The 22,051-nt window shown below is 36.2% G+C and overlaps 1 protein-coding gene across 1 annotated transcript in view; it reads right to left on the bottom strand.

Annotated features, from left to right (window-relative positions):
* Nucleotides 1–22,051, bottom strand: part of SUCO (SUN domain containing ossification factor) — a 67,045-nt gene that overhangs the window by 4,618 nt on the left and 40,376 nt on the right. Inside the window, exons 17-21 of the mRNA XM_052653551.1 lie at nucleotides 17,791–18,954; nucleotides 11,363–11,450; nucleotides 8,558–8,662; nucleotides 6,506–6,660; nucleotides 5,968–6,059 (exon numbers count right to left, since the gene is read on the bottom strand). Of these exons, the coding sequence (XP_052509511.1) occupies nucleotides 5,968–6,059; nucleotides 6,506–6,660; nucleotides 8,558–8,662; nucleotides 11,363–11,450; nucleotides 17,791–18,954 (1,604 nt within the window). The remainder of the gene's footprint in view (nucleotides 1–5,967; nucleotides 6,060–6,505; nucleotides 6,661–8,557; nucleotides 8,663–11,362; nucleotides 11,451–17,790; nucleotides 18,955–22,051) is intronic.

Genomic DNA, 22,051 nt, shown 5'->3' with positions numbered 1-22,051 from the left:
GGGCAACAAACACAAAACAGTAACAAACATAGCAAATATAGGTGGATAAATATCCAATCATTTTAAACTTTAATGGCCTAAATACACCAATTTATAAGACTGTAAAAGTGGATCAAACAACAAGATTCAACCATATGTTGCTCATAAGAAGTCCACTTTAAATATAAAGATACATATAGATTAAAGGTACAGGGATGAAAAAAGATATACCATGCTAACACAAATCAAAAGAAAGCAGGAATGGCATATTAATTTCAGAGAGAGCAAACTTCAGAGCAAGGAAATTTATTCAGGATAAAGAGGGATATTTCATGATGATAAAGGGGTCCATTACCCAAAAAGCATAACAATCTTTAATGTGCATGCATCTCACAGAATGGCAGAATACATGAGGCAAAAACTGGTAGAACTACAAGGAGAAACAGATGAACCTACTATTATAGCTGGAGACTTTATCACTCCTCTATCTGAAGATCCAGCAAGCAGAGAATCAAAGAATATGGCAAATGTCAATAGCACCAAAATCCACTGCGTTTCTACATACCAGCAATAAACACAAACACACACAAAATGCAATTTTCAACAGCATCAAAAAATATTCTAGAAATAAAACTTTCAAAAGTTTGACTTTTTGGAGTACACAGAGATGCTATGTTCTTCCCAAATTGGTATGCAGAGTCAATGTAATCAACCAAAAGCCTAATAATTTTTCAATGAAATACTTAATAAATGATTCTAAATTTACATGGAAACAAAGACCCAGTAATGGCCGAGCAACCTAAAACAACTGAATTTCATACAAATTTTAACAATGAATTCCCTACCTAAAAACCACATACAAAGAAAATCAATTCCAGGTATCTTAGAAATCTAAAAATAAAAACCAAACACTAGAACTATAAGAGAATATCATCCATAAACAGTAAAAAAAAAAAAAAAATCTGTTTAAACAACACAGAAGAAGCACTAACCACACTAGGAAAAAAATTCCATAAGTCTGATTAAATTAAAATTAAGAGCTTCTTTTTCTTATTTAAAAAGACTCCATGTAAAAGAAAATAAATAGCCTCAAGAGTGAAATAAGATTATCTGCAACATTAACGAACTAACAATTAGGATACAAATTTTAAAAATAACTGTAAGCCAACAGGAAAGAGATAAATAACCAAATAAAAGAACAGGCAAAAATTTCAATGTCCAGGAAAGTCAAATGATTAAAAGGCCTAAGTTAGCATGCTCAACTTCAATAGTAATCAGGTAAATGCAAATTATAACTGAAATGAGCTTAACACACACTTTAAAACTTGACATTCTGACTGTGCGCTGCCAAAAGTGTAAAAAATGGAAATTCTCATGGTACTGGCGGAAGGATAAACTGATATGACCACTTTGGGAAAGTATGCCATTATCTTGTAACTTATAGATTAGCATACTCTACAATCCAGCAATTTTACATCTAGGTAATATTCCTAGAGGGGGCTTCCCAGGTGGCTCAGCGGTAAAGAATAAGCCTGCCAAGGAGGCAGCTTCAACTCCTGGGGCAGAAAGATTCCATCCCCCACTCCCTCCACCTGAGATGGAAATGGTAACCCACTCCAGTACTCTTGTCTGGGAAGTCCCATGGACAGAGGAGACTGGTAGGCTTGCAAGAATCCATGGGCTTGCAAAAGTATAGGAAATGACTTAGCAACACAACAACAAAAATATTCCTAGAGAAACTTATGCAACTCTCTGCCTATATACAAACAAAGGGAATGTTTACACCAGCATTATATGTAATAGCCCCAAACTGTAAATAACACAGCAGAATGGATAACTTACATTGTAATTTAGTCAGTTACTGAAATACTATACAATATTGAAAATGAAGTACAATTATGTACATGAACCTTACAAATAGAATGCTGAAGGAAAGAAGGCAAAAAGAGTATATATGGTATAATTTCATTTATCAAAAGCTCAAAACCAGACAAAAATCCAATTATATTGCTGAGGAACACAAATCCTGATGGTAAAACTTATGAAAATGAAGATGACAACTAATTAAAAAAAATCAAGATAGTTACTTCTACAAAAAGCAATACCAAAAGTGCTGGTCTTACTCTATTTCTTGATCTGGGTGTTAGTTACACAGGTGTTCACTTTATAATTACTCTGCATGTTGTACATTTCAGTTTTATGCAAGTTTTGGTATTTCACATATTTCACAACAAAAATGTATTACAAAAATCAAAACAGTTTAGGTCTACTTGGATGGTCAACAAAAGTGAGAGATGCAAATCTAAGTATAATCTATAAAACACTGATGAAAGAAATTAAAGAAGGTACAAACAAACTGAACAATATCTCATGTTCATGACTGGAAGACTTCATATTGTCAGATGTCCATATACTACCAAAACGATCTACAGATTAAGCATAAGCCCTATCAAAATTCCAATAGCTTTCTTTTTTTAATGAAATGCATCTTAAAATTCATATCAAATCCCAAGTACCTTAAACAGGCAAAGCAATTGTGAAAAAGAAAAAGTTATAGGACTCACACTGCCTGATTTCAAACACAGTAGTCAAAACAGTACTGGTATAAAGACAGACAGACAGAACAACAGGGGGGGAAAAACAGTCTAGAAATAAACCTTCACACAAATGGTCAAATAACCTTCAACAAGGGTGCCAAGACCATTCAACAGGGAATGAACAGTCTCTTCAACGAACAGTGCTAGAAAGCTGGATAGCCACATGCGAAAGAATGAAGTTGAACCCTTATCCTACACCATATACAAAAATTAACTCAAAATACATGCGGTCCTCTTTGTTTTCGCTTTTGTTTCTTGTACTTTAAATGTCACATCCAAGGCCACAGTGTTACAAAATTTCTTTTTCCAAAAAGTGATAAAAACTTTATAACACTGGCCTTGGCAATGATTTCTTGGATGTGCTAGTTAAAAGTGTAAGCAACAAAAGCAAAAACAGACAAAGAGGACTACATCAAACTTAAAAAGTTTTTGTCCATCATAGGACAAAATCATCAGAGTGAAAATGCAACCTACAAAATGGAAGAATGTATCTGTGAATCATATACTTGATGCAGGATTAATATCCAGAATATACAGAACTCCTACAATTAAGCCAAAAATAACCTGGTTTAAAAATGAGCAAAGGATTTGAATAGACATTTCCTCAAAGATGATTTACAAATGGCCAACAAGCATATGAAAAGATGATCAACATCACTAATCGTCAGAGAAACACAAATCAAAAGCAAAACGAGGTATCACCACACACCCATCAGGATGGCTACTATCAAAACAGAAAACAAGTATTGGTGAGGATGTGGAGAAATCTGGAACCACTATGCACTGTTGGTGGAATTGTAAAATGGTGCAAGCACTATGGAAAACACTGTAAAGGTTCCTCAAAAAACAGAACTACCATAAGATTCAGCAATCACGCTTGAGTACACAGCTGACCCTCTAACAACATGGGTTTGAAGTCTACTTATACATGGATATGTCAGTCTATTTATATGTGGATTTTTTTTCAACAATAAATACTACAGTACTACATAATATGTGGTTGGCTGACTCCAGGGATGCAGAACCTCGAAAATGGAGGAACCATGGCTATGGAGAGCTAACTATAAATTATACATGTATTTTCAACTGTACAGATTCGGTGGCCCTAACTCCAGCACTGTTCAAGGGTCAACTACATATCCAGAACTGAAAGCAAGGACTTAAAGACATATTTGCACACTCATGTTCACAGCAGCATTATTTCACAATAGCCAAGAGGCAGAAGCAACCCAAGTGCCCATCAACAGATGAATAAACAAAGTATAGTATGTATCTGTACAACATAATATTATTCAGTCTTTAAACAGAAATCCTGTCACATGTTACAACATAGATGAAACTTGAGGACATTATGCTAAGTGAAATAAGTCAGTCAGAGAAAGATGAATAATATATGATTTCACTTATCTAAGGTATCTGAAGTATTCAAATTCACAAGAACAGAAAACACACTGATGGTGACCAGAGGCTGGGAGAAAGGGGAAAAAAGGTAGTTGTTTAATATATACAGTGTTCCAGATTTACAAAATGAAAAACTTCTGGAGACTTGTTTCACATCACTGTGAACATACTAAACATTACTAAAGTATATAATATATATAGTAATTAAATTTCTAAGAGAAACTTAAATTTCAAGATGGTAAATTTTATGTTGTATTTTTTTTTACTACAATAAGAAAACAAAATAAGAAATGGACCCTTCTTATAGAGTTTGGAATTAAAAATAAGGCAAGTACAAAGATGGCTAAAATCAAAGTAGACAATAGTAAATGTCATAAGAAGATATTTAATTCAAATTAGGAGAAGAAATAAATGAATTAATGAACAGCAGAATCAGAATTAGTTTCCTGACTATTGTACTCAACTTTTTAAATTATAAAGATGAACCAAGATGATACAGTTGTTTAAAATATAAGTAATATTACTATCAGGTACAAAAGAAGAGAAACAGTCAGGCTTTCAACTAATTTAGAATGGGATTAGAAATGCTGAGAAGGAAAAACACCTCAACATATTGGTATTTCATAATCACACAAATACAGCTAAAAGATCAACAATACTAAATGTTAAATCTTAATATGGATGTGGAACAAACGGAACTCTAAAAAACAGCTGAATGATCACACAACATTCTTGGCAAACTGTGTGGTAGTATTTACTAAAGTGGAGTAGACAGAATCTTATGATCCAGCAATTCCATTTCTGCTATATACCCAACAGATGTGTGTATGCAGGAAAATAATCCAATGGAAACGAATAACGAATAGTATGTTTGCATAAGGCAACACTAACTACAACTATACTCAACGACATGGTGAATCTCACAATATCAAAATATGCAGTGACTTTACTGAGAGGAAATGGGTAATGACTAAGGAGCACAAGGAAGTTTCTGGGGTGCTAGATAATGCTGTACTTCTTAATCTGGGTGATGGTCACACAGTTATGTGTGGTTTGTGAAAATCCACCAAACTTTATAAATGATTAAGTATAAAATCCTGTACAAATTATACTTCCTTAAAAAAACTCAATTATAAAAAGACATATCAGCCAAAAGAAAAAAAAAAAGAAAAGAGCAGGAAGTAGGAAGAAATTTACTAGTTTTAAGTAAACACACATGTAATAGATTAAGTCCGTAAAGTTTCATGTTAACAGTAAACCAGCGCAGCACAGGAATGATTGCCTGAATGATTTAATCAATCGAAACACACTACTCAGTTACTAAATCCTAAAGAAAGAGAATCCAATGATTATTAAGAAAGCATTAGCTGAAATAAACAATTAATTTAGTTATTTTAATATTGCTATGAAGATATGTCTCAGTAAGCACTAATTATAGTACCAATTATTAAAAAGTATTGATACATGAAAGCCACTCAGTACACATTCATTCATTTATTAAATTTAAGTATTCATCAAATATTAGATTATGGAATACTATTATAGACCTTGGACTGTAAAATAGAAAAAGATTTATTTTTCATAAAGTGCCTCACAGTCCTAGAGACAAAAGGGGTCCTACCTGTATAGGAAGAGGAGGCAGATAAGCACAGGATACTATGGAAGCATTCAGGTTTTCCATATCTGCTGAACTTTCTCAAACACCCCTTTCTAAAAAGAAATACTTCTAAACAGGAGCATGTGCAAACAGGCTATCAATGGCTAATTAATGGCTAATTAAACTAAGCCCCCCTCCGCTCCACCCTCTGGGCTTTTAGGAACAAAGATAAAGTGTGGAAATGGTAGTGGCTGCAACACCGCACAAACAAAGGCCACTCACACCCACTGTTCGGTTGCGGACGGTCTCAAACACAACATGACATTATACTTGTTCTAGAAGAAAGCTAGATTCACTTTTCTATATACATGTTACATATGCACAAAAATCTACCTTCTTTCCCAGTTAACTGTAGAGACTTGGATCTGATGAGTGGAAATGAAGTTCTCCTTTTCAAACTCATATCATCATAGGAAGAAAAACACCTAACATTAAGAAAAATCAACATTGGCAATGATGAGTAAAATACATATAATTTACTCTGTATTTGGGGTTAGGTGAAAGCTAGAAAACTGTACATGCCATATAGGACTTATCTCTAAGGTAGCATTCCAGTTATAGGTAACACATGTAAAAAAAAATTCACCAATTTTTCTCTAAAAGGTGCTATATTAAAATACCTATTCTCCTCCTCCCCCTTTGAATTCCACACTGAAGTATCTTTCACAACCATTACATGGGTTTTTTATGTACTTAGTGTTTTCTCTATGAGAGTCTACAGAACCTTCTAGGCACAGGACCCTCTCACTAGTTCCAAGATTTTAGCATTTTGGTTTCAAGATAATCATATGGGGAAAGAAATTATCTCAGCATCTTTCACTTGCTCAAGTTTCTCAAATAAGAGGAAAATTGTGAAATAATGCTGACTTACCTTTTAGGGCTTGGATACTGATTACTTTTAGGAAGTTTTGAAATATAATCTCCATCAAATTGAGAAGTGTTTCGACAACGCTGCATACAAAGCATCAGTCCCAAGATAACACAGAGAACCAAAGATATGACAAGATAGCTCTGTCGATCTGAAACCTGAGATGAGAAGAGAGCTTAATAACAATTTGAAAATCATATTAGGGAAAAACACAGAAATCTAAAGTTCAAAGGACAAACCATTTAAACATTTTTTTCAAAGTTCTTCAAAATCATAAATGCAAGGCAAGTCCTTTGAAAATGTACTACAAAGGCAACGTTTTCCTTTTTCTTTCCCCCTCTCATTCTTTAAAAATTTTCAAACCCATGGAAGTTTTAAAAATAGTACGATGAACACACGTATGCCTTTCACCTATGTTCTCCAATCTTACATTCTGCCACATATATTTCATTTTTTCTCATTTGTACTATCCTTTTGAGTGAGAAAAAAAAATGCTCCCACCTGTCTTTCTCATATAAAACTAAACCACCCATTACCCAGTGATTTAAGCCTAAGGATCACCCTTAATTCCTTATGACCTACATCCAAATTCCCAACAAGCTTGTCCTTCTCTCTCTTAAATATATCCTAAGTTTAGCAACTCCACACTATTCCCCACTCCTAAAATCCTAAACCAAGCCAACATCACCTCATTCAGGTTATTTCAATCACTTCCTTAATTGGTCTCCTCCCTACTTGTAGTCTAGATGGTCTCTAAGAGGCAATTCTCCACAGAACAACAGGCAGGGATTTCTCAGTGTTGTTGATGAAATGATCCATGTTACTTCTTTACTTAATGTTTCCCAATGACTTGCAATGATGAGAATAAAATTCAAACTCTAAGCTGCCTACAAAGGGCTACATGATCAGGTCTCTGCCGATTTCCTGAACTCATTTCTTACCCTCACCTCTCACATTCACTCTGGTCCAGCTACACCAGCTTTATTCTTCCTTTTTTTTTTTGGTGAATTAAGATCTCTGTTGCAAAATTAATTATCAAGTTGCTAAACTTCGGATATATTTATGCACTTGGCTTCATGGGCTAAGTGCATAAACCCACAAGAATGCTAGGCCACAGTGCAAATTACAGAATCCGGGGATGAGATAGCTCTCCATGAACGAACGTGGAATGATGTCTGTCATGTATTGCACACCAGCCTTCTTTCCGACCCCAAAAACATTACACTGTTTTTAAGCACAGGCCCTTTGTCCTACTTCCGCTACTAACAGGCTTGTTCTGACCCCAAGCTCTGTGTGGATGCTAACTTCTCTTGAGCACTCAGTTCTAACACCACTTCCTCAGGTAAGCCTTTCAACACCACTTGAGCTAAAGCAGCAACACTCAGAGTGCCACCAGTCCACACATAAACGTGTCATTCTCTACCAGGGGCTACCGACTGCTGTATGCTTAAACCAAGGATTGGACAGTTCATGCCTGACACACACTTGTATTGCAATAAATGCTTCCTAAATCAATGAAAAGTTTGTTTCATTAAGCAGCTTAATAGGGCTTCCCAGGTGGCTCAGTGGTAAATGAAAGAATCCACCTGCCAATGCAGGAAACGCAAGAGACACAGGTTCAATCCCTGGGTTGGGAAGATCCCCTGGAGGAGGATATGGCAACTCACTCCAGTCTAGTCTAGAAAATCCCATGGACAGAGGAGCCTGGTGGGCTCTAGTTCATGGAGTCGCAGAGTTGGACACAACTGAGCAGCAGCAAGCAATGTAATAATAAGCCTTTCTGAACTGAAAATGAAGTATATATTACAACTACCAATGGTTTTCAAAAGGCCTAATAGAATTGCTTTATAACTGTACTGTAGGTAAGACCTAAGCTATGAAAGCCATGTTTTCCAAAGTATTATAATAATTAATGTATTTCCATAACTTTAAACTACCATATTCTGGTTTTCTGAAAAAGTTCTCTATAAATGACAATCTTCTTGTATTAAAGTTCTTAGATATGAAGCCAACCTTTATGACACTGTTTCCTACAGTACCATTAATAACAATTACCTCATGTTTTAATTCTGCTACTGTTGTTGATAAATTTGAAACAAGCTGTGTCATGTTGGTCAGCTGTGCTTGCAGCAATTGGATGGCTTCAGTTTGCCGCTGATCCTATAATAAAGGAAGAAATAAATATTTTCCTTTTTGTTTCATGTACACATTAGCTTCATTATAAATTCAAATAAAATAACCTAGAAAAACTGTAAATTCCTCAAGGCAGAGTGACATATAAATAGGTAGCTCTTAATGAACGAATATTATAACTCTGGACCAAAAATTTTAAAAACATCTAAAACCCTTAAGAATCTAATTAAGACTATTCAACCTTCCTCCTCAACCTGAGCAAACAAAAACACCTTTTGCCATTCACTGCTACCATGCAGAATATTGCCTAGCAAATTCTAATAAACTACTTCTCAAGCTAATGTGGGCTCTATATGTGTAAAACAGTATATAACCAGCTATCTGCAAAATTGTCATTTTGTCAAGTGTGATTTTTCTAAACGAAAGCAGTCAACACAAAGACACATTGCAAATTTTTTCAAGAATGTTTCTGGATACAAAGCAGGCTCATACCAAGAAGGTTTTAAAAGTTCTATTTCAGAGCATGACAGGTTGAAACTCAGGAAGTCACACAGTCAAAAAATGACAATGGATCATCTAATCAAAGCTAGGTTATCACCAGTGAAAAGAAATTCATCAAGAACATCCATCTATCAGAATTTTAGAAACTTATAATGAACAAACATGTCTTTATTTAAAATATCACTTACATGCATATTACAGAAGCTTATGCAATATGCTCATGGTCATGAACCTACACTAAGCATACTACTGAAAATGTGTACTTACCAGTAAATTTTGGAAGAAGGAAAAGAAGGCAGCAGGAAGTCAAGGAAATCTAACACTTTAATTTAGGATCTTATATGAAATATCTACATAGCCATTTATGATTCTCAAGTTAAATATTTCAACTTTACATTTAAATAAGTTTTCAGTCTTAACTATGTATGGGGGTGAGTGGGGGTGAGAGTAGGTGGATGTATAAAACTGTAACAAAACATTTCACTTACTTTCCTCACTGTGATCCACTGTGGTACTTTCTATCCTATTTCATCTTTTTAAAATGCTGAATGTGAGTCATTAAACTATTTCTTTTGACTCACATTTGATAAACACTGATAAACTGTAGACAGTTTTAAAGGACAAATTATTAAATTTATGATACTGGTTAACACTTCTCATCAAGATTTACTTCCAATAGTGCTAATGGTACACAAGATTATTTAAAAAGTACTTAAACAATCTTTCATAAAACATAGATTTACATAGAAAGCAAACAGCAAATATAGAGGGAAATATTAAAATTAATAAAGAACTAAATAAATATTGTGTTCATGGGACAGAGGACTTAAGACTATTAAAACGTCAACTCTCCAAATTGATCTATAAATTCAACATAATCCCAATCAATATCCAAACAGGTTTTTGTTTGTTTCTGGTAGCAACTGAAAAATTGATTCTAAAATCTGTGTTAGTCAAATCCAGATTAGCCAAAACAATTTTGGAAAGGAAGTGCAAAGTTGGAGGATTCACGCTATCTGGTTTCAAGAATTCCTATATAGCTAGCCATCACAACAGTGTAGTATAACCAAAAAGATAGACAAGTAGATGAACAAAACAGAAGAGAAGCCCAGAAACACAGCCACGTGTATATGGCAAATTGACTTAAAATAAGTGCAAAGAAAATTCAGGGGAGAAAAGATAGTCTTTTCAACAAATGATGCTGCAAGAAAGGAATATTCATGTTTCTCAATCCCCTAGCCCTCACGAAAAAGCACGTTAATCCATAATTTATAGCACTGCAACACATAGGATTTACAATAGATCATAAACCAAATGTAAAACTAAAAATATAGAAATTTCAAAAGAAAACATAGACCAACAATCTTTGTGACTCTGGGTTAGGCAAAGTTTCTGTAGCAAAGAAAAAACAGGTAAACAGGGCTTTAACAAATTCTGCTCTTTAAAAGGTATCTTTTTTAAGAGAATGAGAAAACAAGTAATGGATTGGGAGAAAATATTTGCAAAGCCTGTCTCTGATAAAGAACTTGTACTTAGAATATGCAAATAACTTTCAAACCTCAACTAACAAAAAAAAAAGGCAAGTTGGAAGAACTTTACTTGGAACCACAATTATGTGTCACAAATTCAGAGTCAGATGCAACTCTGCAACTTGAGACTTCTTTACCTCATTTCATCATCCTTTAGTCCCAAAATTTCTTTAGAAAAGTATAAAATCTCTTCATCATGGTAACAAACCATAAAAAAATTATTCATGAATGTCACACTTAATGGTAAAATACAGAAATCAATCCCTTAAAATCAACAAGACAGGGAAACGGCTACTATCACCAGTCCTATTGCATCACTGTATAGCTCTAAATAAGAGATAAGAGAAAACAAGAAGAAAAAAGTACAAGGATTAAAATGAACTAGAGCTGTTCTTACTAACAAAAAATTGTCTATGTAGAAACCCACAAATGATTTTAGAGTTTAACAAAATTACGAAAAAGTCCACTACACTCCTACCCACGTATATATACATACAAATCTTGAAATGTAACATGAATAATGCTCAAGAAAATTTTCTCTTGGGTTATATACTACGGGCTAGAAAGCATTGTATTACAGAGTAATCATCAACTATCAGGGAAAAGGTGAACGAACATTACTGATCCTTCTAACCAGACAGAGCCTATAAAATTCAATGGAACTTTATGTAAAAAGTAAGACATGAAGATGACCAACCTGCTCCTCTGCTATTCTTGAAGTATTCTGAAGTTTCACTATTGTTTTATTGAAAGCCTTTTGCATTTCTTCCATTTGTTTTCGGTACCTATGGAGTAAGAATTGATTTAAATTGGTTTTAATTTCTTATTTACTAATTTATTATCAGAAATATACTTCTGATTTCAACATATGAGATAAAGCCATATTTCTGAAAATGACTTATTGAATTCTGTGCAATAAAGGAAAACTTATAAAGGTAAAATAAACAGGTCCCTTGAGGTATTTGCTACCTCAACAATTCTATGCTCCTTGTTGCTACAGAAGATTTACTAGCCAAATACACAGTCAATTTATAACAAAAGATCTATGAATACACAATGGGGAAAGGACAGTCACTTCAATAAATGGTGCTAGGAAAACCAAACACCCACAAGCAACAGAAACTGGACCCTTATTTTACACCATACACAAAAAACTCAAAATGTGTTTAAGACTTAAATGTAAAAACTGAAACAACAGAACTCCTAGAAGAAAACAGGCAGTAAGTTCCTTGAATTCCATCATAGAAATGTTTTTTGGATTTAACACCAAAAACAAAAACAGGTTGAACTATATCAAACTGAAAAGCTACACAGCAAAAGAAACCATCAACAAGATGAAAAGGCTACCTACCAAATGGGAGAAAATATATGCAAGCCATTAATTAATCTTATAAGGGGTTAATATCCAATATATTCAGTACATACAGAATTCATACAACTCAACAGCAAAAAACAAACCATTTAAAAATTGACAGAGAATCTGAATATTTTCCCAAAGAAACAAATAGATGGAAGAAGATGAAAAGATACTCAACATCATAAGGGACATGAAAATCAAAATTACAATGAGTTATCACCCCCCACCTATTAAAATAGCTATTATCAAAAAGACAAAAAATAACATGTTGGAGAGGATGTAGAGAAACAAGAACCCTTGTACAGTTGGTAGGAGTGTAAATTGTTATCGACTCTACAGGAAACAGTATGGTAGTATCTCAAACAATTTAAAACAGGAACCGTATGACTTAGCCATTCCACTTTAGAGCATTTATCTGAAGGAAACAAAAAAACACTATCCTGCAAAGATACCTGCATCCCCATATTCACTGCAGCATTGTGTACAACAGCCCTGAAGTGGAAGCAAACTAATCAACAAAAGAATGGATAAAGAAACATGGTATGTGTATACCATGGGTTATTATACAACCATAAAAAAGAAGGAAGTTTTGCCATTTGTGACAACACGGATGGACCTTGAGGGCATTATGCTACGTGAAACAAGTCAGAGATGGACAAATATCGTATGATCTCAGTTACATGTGGAATTAAAAACAAAAATCTTAAACTCATAGATACAGAGAACAGACTGGTGATTGTCAACTGCAGAGGGAAGAGGTGGGCAAAGGGTACAACTTAAAATGATGAAGTAATAAGAATATATGAAAAAGCAAAAAGATAGGACACTGAATGATGAACTCCCCAGGTAGGTAGGCGCCCAACATGCTATTGGAGATCAATGGAGAAATAACTCCAGAAAGAATGAAGGGACAGAGCCAAAGCAAAAACACCACCCAGTTGTGGATGGGACTGGAGATAGAAGCAAGGTCCGATGCTGTAAAGAGCAATACTGCATAGGAACCTGGAATGTCAGGTCTATGAATCAAGGCAAATTGGAAGTAGTCAAACAGGAGACGGCAAGAGTGAACGTCGACATACTAGGAATCAGTGAATTAAGATGGACTGGAATGGGTGAATTTAACTCAGATGACCATTATATCTACTACCGTAGGCAAGAATCCCTTAGAAGAAATAGAGTAGTCATCATAGTCAACAAAAGAGTCCAAAATGCAGTACTTGGATGCAGTCTCAAAAAGGACAGAATGATCTCTGTTCGTTTCCAAGGCACACCATTCAATATCATGGTGATCCTCCAAGTCTATGCCCCAAGCAGAAAAGCTGAAGAAGCTGAAGTTGAACGGTTCTATGAAGACCTATAAGACCTTCTAGAACTAACATCCAAAAAAGATGTCCTTTTCATTATAGGGGACAAAAGTAGAAAGTCAAGAAACACCTGGAGTAACAGGCAAATTTGGCCTTGGAGTACAGAATGAAGCAGGGCAAAGACTAATAGAGTTTTGCCAAGAGAACGCACTGGTCATAGCAAACACCCTCTTCCAACAACACAAGACTCTACACATGGACATCACCAGATGGCCAACACTGAAATCAGACTGATTATATTCTTTACAGCCAAAGATGGAGAAATTCTATACAATCAACAAAAACAAGACCAGGAGCTGTCTGTGGCTCAGATCATGAACTCCTTATTGCCAAATTCCGACTTAAATTGAAGAAAGTGGGGAAAATCACTAGATCATTCAAGTATGACCTAAATCAAATCTCTTAAGATTATACAGCAGAAGTGAGAAATAGATTTAAGGGACTAGATCTGATAGAGTGCCTGATGAACTATGGACGGAAGTTCGTGACATTGTACAGGAGACAGGGAACAAGACCACTCCTAAGAAAAAGAAATGCAAAAAAGCAAAATGGCTGTCTAAGGAGGCCTTACAAATAGCTGTGAAAAGGAGAGAAGTGCAAAGCAAAGCAAAGGAGAAAAGGAAAGATATACCCATTTGAATGCAGAGTTCCAAAGAATAGCAAGGAGAGATAAGAAAGCCTTCCTCAGTGATCAATGCAAAGAAATAGAGGAAAATAATAGAATGGCAAAGACTAGAGATCTCTTCAAGAAAATTAGAGATCCAAGGGAACATTTCATGCAAAGATGGGCTCGATAAAGGACAGAAATGGTTCGGACCTAACAGAGGAGAAGATATTAAGAAGAGGTGGCAAGAATACACAGAAGAACTGTACAAAAAAGATCTTCATGACCCAGATGACCACGATGGTGTGACTGCTCACCTAGAACCAGACATCCTGGAATGTGAAGTCAAGTGGGCCTTAGGAAGTATCACTACAAATAAAGCTAGTGGAGGTGATGGAATTCCAGTTGAGTTATTTCAAATCCTAAAACATGATGCTGTGAAAGTGCTACACTCAATATGTCAGCAAATCTGGAAAACTCAGCAGTGGCCACGGGACTGGAAAAGGGTCGGTTTTCATTCCAATCCCAAAGAAAGGCAATGCCAAAGAATGCTCAAACTACCGCACAATTGCACTCATCTCACATGCTAGTAAAGTAATGCTCAAAATTCTCCAAGCCAGGCTTCAGCAATTCATGAACCGTGAACTTCCAGATATTCAAGCTGGTTTTAGAAAAGGCAGAGGAACTAGAGATCAAATTGCCAACATTCACTGGATCATCGAAAAAGCAAGAGAGTTCCAGAAAAACATCTACTTCTGCTTTACTGACTATGCCAAAGCTTTGACTGTGTGGATCACTATCAACTGTGGAAAATTCTTCAAGAGATGGGCATGCCAGACCACCTGACCTGCCTCTTGAGAAACCTATATGCAGTCAGGAAGCAACAGTTAGAACTGGACATGGAACAACAGACTGGTTCCAAATAGGAAAAGGAGTACATCAAGGCCGTATACTGTCACTCTGCTTAGCCTCTTGATTCAAGTGAAAGAGGAGAGTGAAAAAGTTGGCTTAAAGCTCAACATTCAGAAAACTGAGATCATGGTATCCAGTCCCACCAGTTCAGTTCCTTTCAGTCACTCAGTCATGTCTGATTCCTTGGTACCCCATGAACTGCAGCATGCCAGGCCTTCCTGTCCATCACCAACTCCCAGAGTCCACCTAAACCCATGTCCATTGAGTTGATGATGCCATCCAACCACCTCATCCTCTGTCATCCCCTTCTCCTCCTGCCGTCAATCTTTCCCAGCATCATGATCTTTTCAAATGAGTCAGCTCTTCGCCTCAGGTGGCCAAAGTATTGGAGTTTCAGCTTCAACATCAGTCCTTCCAATGAACACCCAGGACTGGTCTCCTTCAAGATGGACTGGTTGGATCTCCCTGAAGTCCAAGGAACTCTCAAGAGTCTTCTCCAATGCCACAGTTCAAAAGCATCAATTTTTCAGTGCTCAGCTTTCTTCACAGTCCAACTCTCACATCCATACATGACCACTGGAAAATGTCTCTGCTTTTTAATATGATGTCTAGGTTGGTCATAAATTTCCTTACAAGGAGTAAGCATCTTTTAATTTCATGGCTGCTGGTCCTATCACTTCATGGCAATTAGATGGGGAAATATGGAAACAGTGGCTGACTTTATTTTTGGGGGCTGCAAAATCACTGCAGATGGTGACTGCAGCCACTAAATTAAACGACACTTGCTCCTTGGAAGGAAATTTATGACCAACCTAGACATCACATTAAAAAGCAGAGACATTACTTTGTCAACAAAGGTCTGTCTAGTCAAGGCTATGGTTTTTCCAGTGGTTATGTATGGATGTGAGAGTTGGACTATAAAGAAGGCTTAGTGCCGAAGAACTGATGATTTTGAACTGCAGTGTTGGAGGAGACTCTTGAGAGTCCCTTGGACTGCAAGGAGATCCAATCAGTTTATCCTAAAGGAGAACAGTCCTAGGTGTTCATTGGAAGGACTGATGTTGAAGCTGAAACTCCAATACTTTGGCCACCTGAGGCAAAGAGCTGACTCACTGGAAAAGACCCTGATGCTGGGAAAGATTGAGGGCAGGAGGAGAAGGGGACGACAGAGGATGAGATGGTTGGATGGCCTCAATGACTCAACAGACATGAGTCTGGGTAAGCTCCAGGAGTTGGTGACAGACAGGGAGGCTTGGCATGCTGCAGTCCACAGGGTCACAAAGAGTCGGACACAACTGATCAACTGAACTGAACTGAATAAGAATATAATGTATATCATGTTGACTACCATTGATAATACTGGATTGTCTATTTCAAAGTTGTTAATAGAGTAGATCGTAAAACTTATCACTAGGAAAAAAAACCTGTAACTACATGGTGATCATATTAACAGATTTACTGTGGTAATCATTTAGAATATATACAAATAGCAAATCATTGTTATACCTGAAATAATGTAATGTTACACATCAATTACATCTCAATTAAAAAAGAAGGTTTATCATGCATGATTTCAGTGGTACCTGTAGTGGGGGCAAAAAGGGTGGGAGTGAGGAGAGGCTTGAGCAAGTATGATGCAAGCATGTACACACACCCACATATAATTTGCCAATAAATTATATGTATGAATTAAGAAGTAATAGCTTTTAGCATATAATAATGATTTTGAGGCTGAAACTCCAATACTTTGGCCACCTGATGCGAAGAGCTGACTCATCTGAAAAGACCTTGATGCTGGGAAAGATTGAGGGCAGGAGGAGAAGCGGATGACAGAGGATGAGATGGCTAGATGACATCATCGACTCAATGGACATGGGTTTGGGTGGACTCCGGAAGTTGGTGATGGACAGGGAGGGCTGCCTGCTGCGGTTCATGGGGTGGCAAAGAGTCGGACACGACTGAGCGACTGAACTGAACTGAACTGAATGACTTTAGGGACATTTCATTAGTAGCATTTTAATTTATGAGGATTAGGAAAAGGTAGCATTTCAGAAATTCTGGGCACTGAGCTCCTTGTAGTTACAAAATGTTGGAAAAGTCCTAAGGAACAATGACACTTAAGGAACAACAACAATAAGAAAATTGGCTTAAAAAGTGGAGAACTATGCCAGGGGTCTTCATCACTGCATAAGCAAACTGACATTGCCTCTGGCATTTTATAAGCACAAGAAGATAAATTATTACAGCTAGGACTAGGATTCTGGATACTTGGTGAGAGAGTTCAAATGTTGCCTAATCATCTAGTTTAGTCTATTCCAGTATTCACTTATTTAAATTCTTAAATAATACCTAGTCAAGTTTCACAAAGAGCTTTAAGGTCTATAAACTTTAATTTTTCCATGACTGCTCTGGGAATCAAACAACAAAAGTAGCTAAAAGTTAAGCAACAGGAAAAAGGAGAAACTAATATAGATAATTCAAATTCATTATGTCACTTAGTATTTCTAAAAATGGAAATTACTTCTTAAAATTACTGACATCCAAATAACTTTCTCTCTCCAGCTTAAACGCTGCTTATTACTATTACATTCATTGTTTAGCCGCTAAGCTGTGTCTGATCTCCGCGACCCCATGGACTATAGCCTGCCAGGCTCCTCTTTCCATGGGATTTCCCAGGCAAGAATACTGGAATGGGTTGCCATTTCCTTCTCCAGGGGATCTTCCTGACCCAGGGATTAAACCCATGTCTCCTGCATTGGAGGGAAGTTCTTAACCATTGAGCCACCAAGGAATCATGACATAATTAAATCCTCTCCTTTAGTCAGATTAGACTCTGCTACTTAACTCACTGTGCAAAGTGGATTGTGCTAATTCATAAGAAAGCTTACCTTTGACTAAGTTCCTCCAGGTAGCGACCACTGAGAGACATGTTAACTTCTAAGGCTTTAATACGGTTATTAAGTCTCATAAATACTGATTCCTTTTGGTTTGATCCATGTACAAGATTCCCATTAGCATATCCTAGATCTGAGGAGTTTTGCAATTCAGCATAAAAATCTGTAGCTGTCCTCTGTAACCCTCTTAAAAGGACATCTTCTGGAGACTGTTCATCTTCTTTTACTTCAGGTAATGAAGAAGAATCCACAACAGGAGTGGAAATTTGCTTTGGTGTGTCAGCTATGTTCATTTTGGCTTCCCCATCTTCAATATCTGGCATAGCAGCTGTGTTTACAGGTGGCACTATTGTTTCAGATAGCTTTGTGGTAATTCGCATGGAGTTTATGTCTTCTTTTACAACATTATCCATTACTTTATCAAGTATTTTTGTTTCATAGATCACAGTTGGTTTCTCTATAGAACTAAAACTCTCAGATCTTTTTTCTGTTTCATTATCAACCTCAACAGAACTGTCTTGGGGAATCACTTGTGATGGTGAATGCCCTGCCTCATATTTAATAGGCTCAGATACTTCTATTTTAGATAATGAGTTCATTTCTGGAGTAACATCTAAGAGAACAGACTGAGAAAGAGTTTGAGGATGGCTTGGTTCAAGTTCAATTGCATCTAAAGTGTGATTAATCAAATCTTCCTGAAGCACACCACTTAAATCATCTAGAACAATGGTTTCAGCTTCCTTTTCCTTATTCTTACTGTCTGGCTCTCCACCTGGAGGCTGCAATAATGAAACACCTACTGGTTCTTCAGGAAGTACTCGTGGTGGTTCAGCTGACATAAGATACTCTTTTTCTTTACTCAGAGCAGTTCTGCTGAGTTGCCGATAACGAGCAACTCTAACTGAACACCATTTATATACATATTCCGAAAAACTAGAAATACAACAAATTGTGGTGAGTTCACTGCAAAATATTTGTGTCTCTGACTCAAACCAAGGTGATGTTTCATCCTCTTGTTCACCACTACCCAGAAGGGTCACTGTAGAAGGACCTGCCTCCTCTTCTTCTTCTTGAACTAGCTGTACAATGGGACTTTCTTTTGTAGTATCTGGTGACAATGACTCGGTGTCATGTACGTGTTCTTCAGTGGTTCCAAACCTAGAAATACATATCCATAATTATGCTTAAGGAAAATAAATATATCACACATAAGATAAAAAGAAGGGGAAGTACAGAAAACACTCAAATTTACTTTGAATGAATTACTATCCTTCAAATCACTTTCATTATAAAAACAGTATTATTCAGGAATGGTAACAGAAAGATAACCTATCAAGTGACAAGCCAGATGATTCAAATCACCGTATTTACCAAATTAAGTTTTTCTTTAATCCCTATTTAAGAACAGTTTGTTACGTGAATATTTCCATTTACTGAACATAGTACCTTTACTGAATATTCCCATTTAGTGAATATAGTACCCTTCCTCCCATATTCACCAGTATCACAAGCTTTATCACCCCTTATATCAGAAACTGAGTTACCCAAGGGCTATGAAAGTCCCAGTTAGAACAAGAAGCCAGGACTCTTACTACAGATGCACTTTGTGCCTGAGTATACTACTTTCAAGAGTCATCGTACAGTTGACCCTTGAACTTTATGCAGCAAGTCAGTTAGAGCCTGTCCTCCATATCCACAGTTCCTCTATACTTTATTTCTGCATCCACAGATTCAACCAACGGAGATCATCTGTACTGCAGTATTTACTAATGAAAAAATCCACGTGTAAGTAGATCTGTACAGTTCAAACCCATTATTCAAGGGTCAACTGCAGATTTCTCAAAGATCATGTCTCTATGGAGATTTGAGGAATTTCAATGTGGCATTACACACACACACACACACACACACACACACAATTTTGAGGAATTTCAATGTGGCATTACACACACACACACACACACACACACACACACACGATTATCTGCTCTAGAAAGAAGAAAATATCCCTACTCCCCCCAAATAATTTCAGTATTATCTAGGCTAATTTTCAGCTATTGAAGCTAAATACTTAACCATTGTAATGAAAATCCTGGCTAATAATATACTACTAGTATCACTAACTTAGTCTTATCTTTGGTCTCTGGAGTATGTATGTCCATTAGGGAAGAGTGGAGAATTCAAGCTGGTGGGAACAGTGTTGAAACTTATAATATGTGGTCCCTTCCAAGATAAAGGTAATGAATTTCCAGGTGCAGGCTTTGTAGCAACAAAGGTGTAATTTGAAAAAACAAAGTAATTTGAATACCAAAAAGAAATCTTCATATGCAAATTTTCCTACTGTGAAACACTACTAAAATTGCCAGGAAATGTCTCTAAATGAAGTCTAATATCACAACAGCAAAAGTAGAAATAAAAAAAAAACACCAGTATCTAGGGACTTCCTTTGCAGTCCACTGACTGGAACTTTGCCTTACAAAGCAGGGGTATGGGTGTAATCCCTGGTCAGGAGGCTAAGATAACAGATGCTCAGAGTCAAAAAACCAAAACATAAAACAGAAGTAATATCATAACAAATTCAATAAAGGCTTTAAAAATAGTCCACATTTTTTTAAAAAATATATTTTTCTACAGAAATTTTGTTTTTAAAGACAATATCTAAAAGCTGGACTTTCATTTTGTTGACAATAAAATAGTAAACAGACTAAATTAAAACATAATTAGGCTAAGCTTCCCTTAACAGATGATACAGATATAGACAGCTGTATATAGTCTCTACACAATATTTCTTACAACTAAATTGAATTAATTTGGTAAAAATTAAGTTATACTGTCTTTGTGATGTGCTGTGCTTAGTCGCTCAGTGTTCTTCTCTTTGCGACCCCATGGACTGTAGCCTGCCAGGCTCCTGTGTCCATGGGAATTCTCCAGGCAAGAATACTGGAATGGGTTGCCATGCCCTTCTCCAGGGAATCTTCCCAACCAGGGAAGATCAGGGATTGAATTCAGGTCTCCCACACTGAAGGCAGATTCTTTATCATCCGAGTCACCAGGGAAGCCCTATCAACTATGTATACACTCTAGTCAGAGTTACACTTTAAGAAATTCAAACCTGGGAAAAGAAAGTAAGTCATCATTTCAAAAAAATTTTGAGTGATACCGTATCATGGATTCTTTTATTTTTTTCAGAGAACTGCCATATAATCATCAAAAAGAATTTAAAACAAACATACATGGAGAAACATTAAGAAAGTTATGTAAGAATATCTACTAAAAAACAAAACTCTAAAGCAGAAGAGTAAAAACTGCTACATTAGCCAGATGTGGTATCTTTCAATAAATATTTACACACACACACGAGGGGGTAAATATGTGTGTGTGTGTGTGTGTGTGTGTGTGCGTGCGTGTGTGTGTGTGTAAAATAAAATTAATTTAGTTTTGAAAAATAAAGACATACTATGTGTTAGTCACTGAAGAACCTAGTTACAAAACCGAGACAGATCCAGATAATTAGAAATGTCAGGAATTTCTATCCCAAAGAGATTTCTTAGGACCATCTAGGAATCAGTAACATATAATGTTATATTTCACGAAAACACAAATTTGACACTGTGCCCTTCAAAGGACAAAAATCTCATTTTTAAATTAACATAGTACCTTGAAATTACAGCTCAAAAGCGTACTCACTGCAGGTTTCATTACTTATTACCTTGAACTGTTTTATGTAAATATCTTATCTCATTATGTAGAGTTCCTCTGAAAGAAATGTCTGTCAAAGTTTACAGGGAGTATATCTAATGAAATATACATAGCTAAATTTATAATAACTATAACCAGATTATCCCAATAACCCAAATCATTAATGAACCTATCTATTTTAGATCAGAGGCTGAGGTACAAACCTTAATCACCTCTACCTCTGGTCTAGAAAAGACCAGAATTTGAGTAAGCTCCAAGTTGGTGATAGACAGGGAAACCTGGTATGCTGCAGTCCATGGGGTCACAAAGAGTCGGACACTACTGAACGACTGAACTCACTGACTGACTGATGCATATATATCCCTGCCCAAAGTAACCACTGCAACCTGGGGAAAGACCTGTATCATTCAATTTCAGAAACTGAACACTCTAAGAGTAAGCTGTGTGACCAACACATCATTTAAAAATCACTGCTCTAAGTATTTCAGGTACCCTGTATAGCTTTCTGGGCATAGCACAGATATATAAATAATCAAGGCTTTTAAATCTGAACTTA

The sequence above is a fragment of the Budorcas taxicolor genome, chromosome 16 (assembly GCF_023091745.1).
Source record: "Budorcas taxicolor isolate Tak-1 chromosome 16, Takin1.1, whole genome shotgun sequence".
In the NCBI taxonomy this organism is placed as follows: domain Eukaryota; kingdom Metazoa; phylum Chordata; class Mammalia; order Artiodactyla; family Bovidae; genus Budorcas; species Budorcas taxicolor.
The sequence above is the reverse complement of the archived record's forward strand: the minus strand, read 5'-3'. Positions and strand labels throughout refer to the sequence as shown.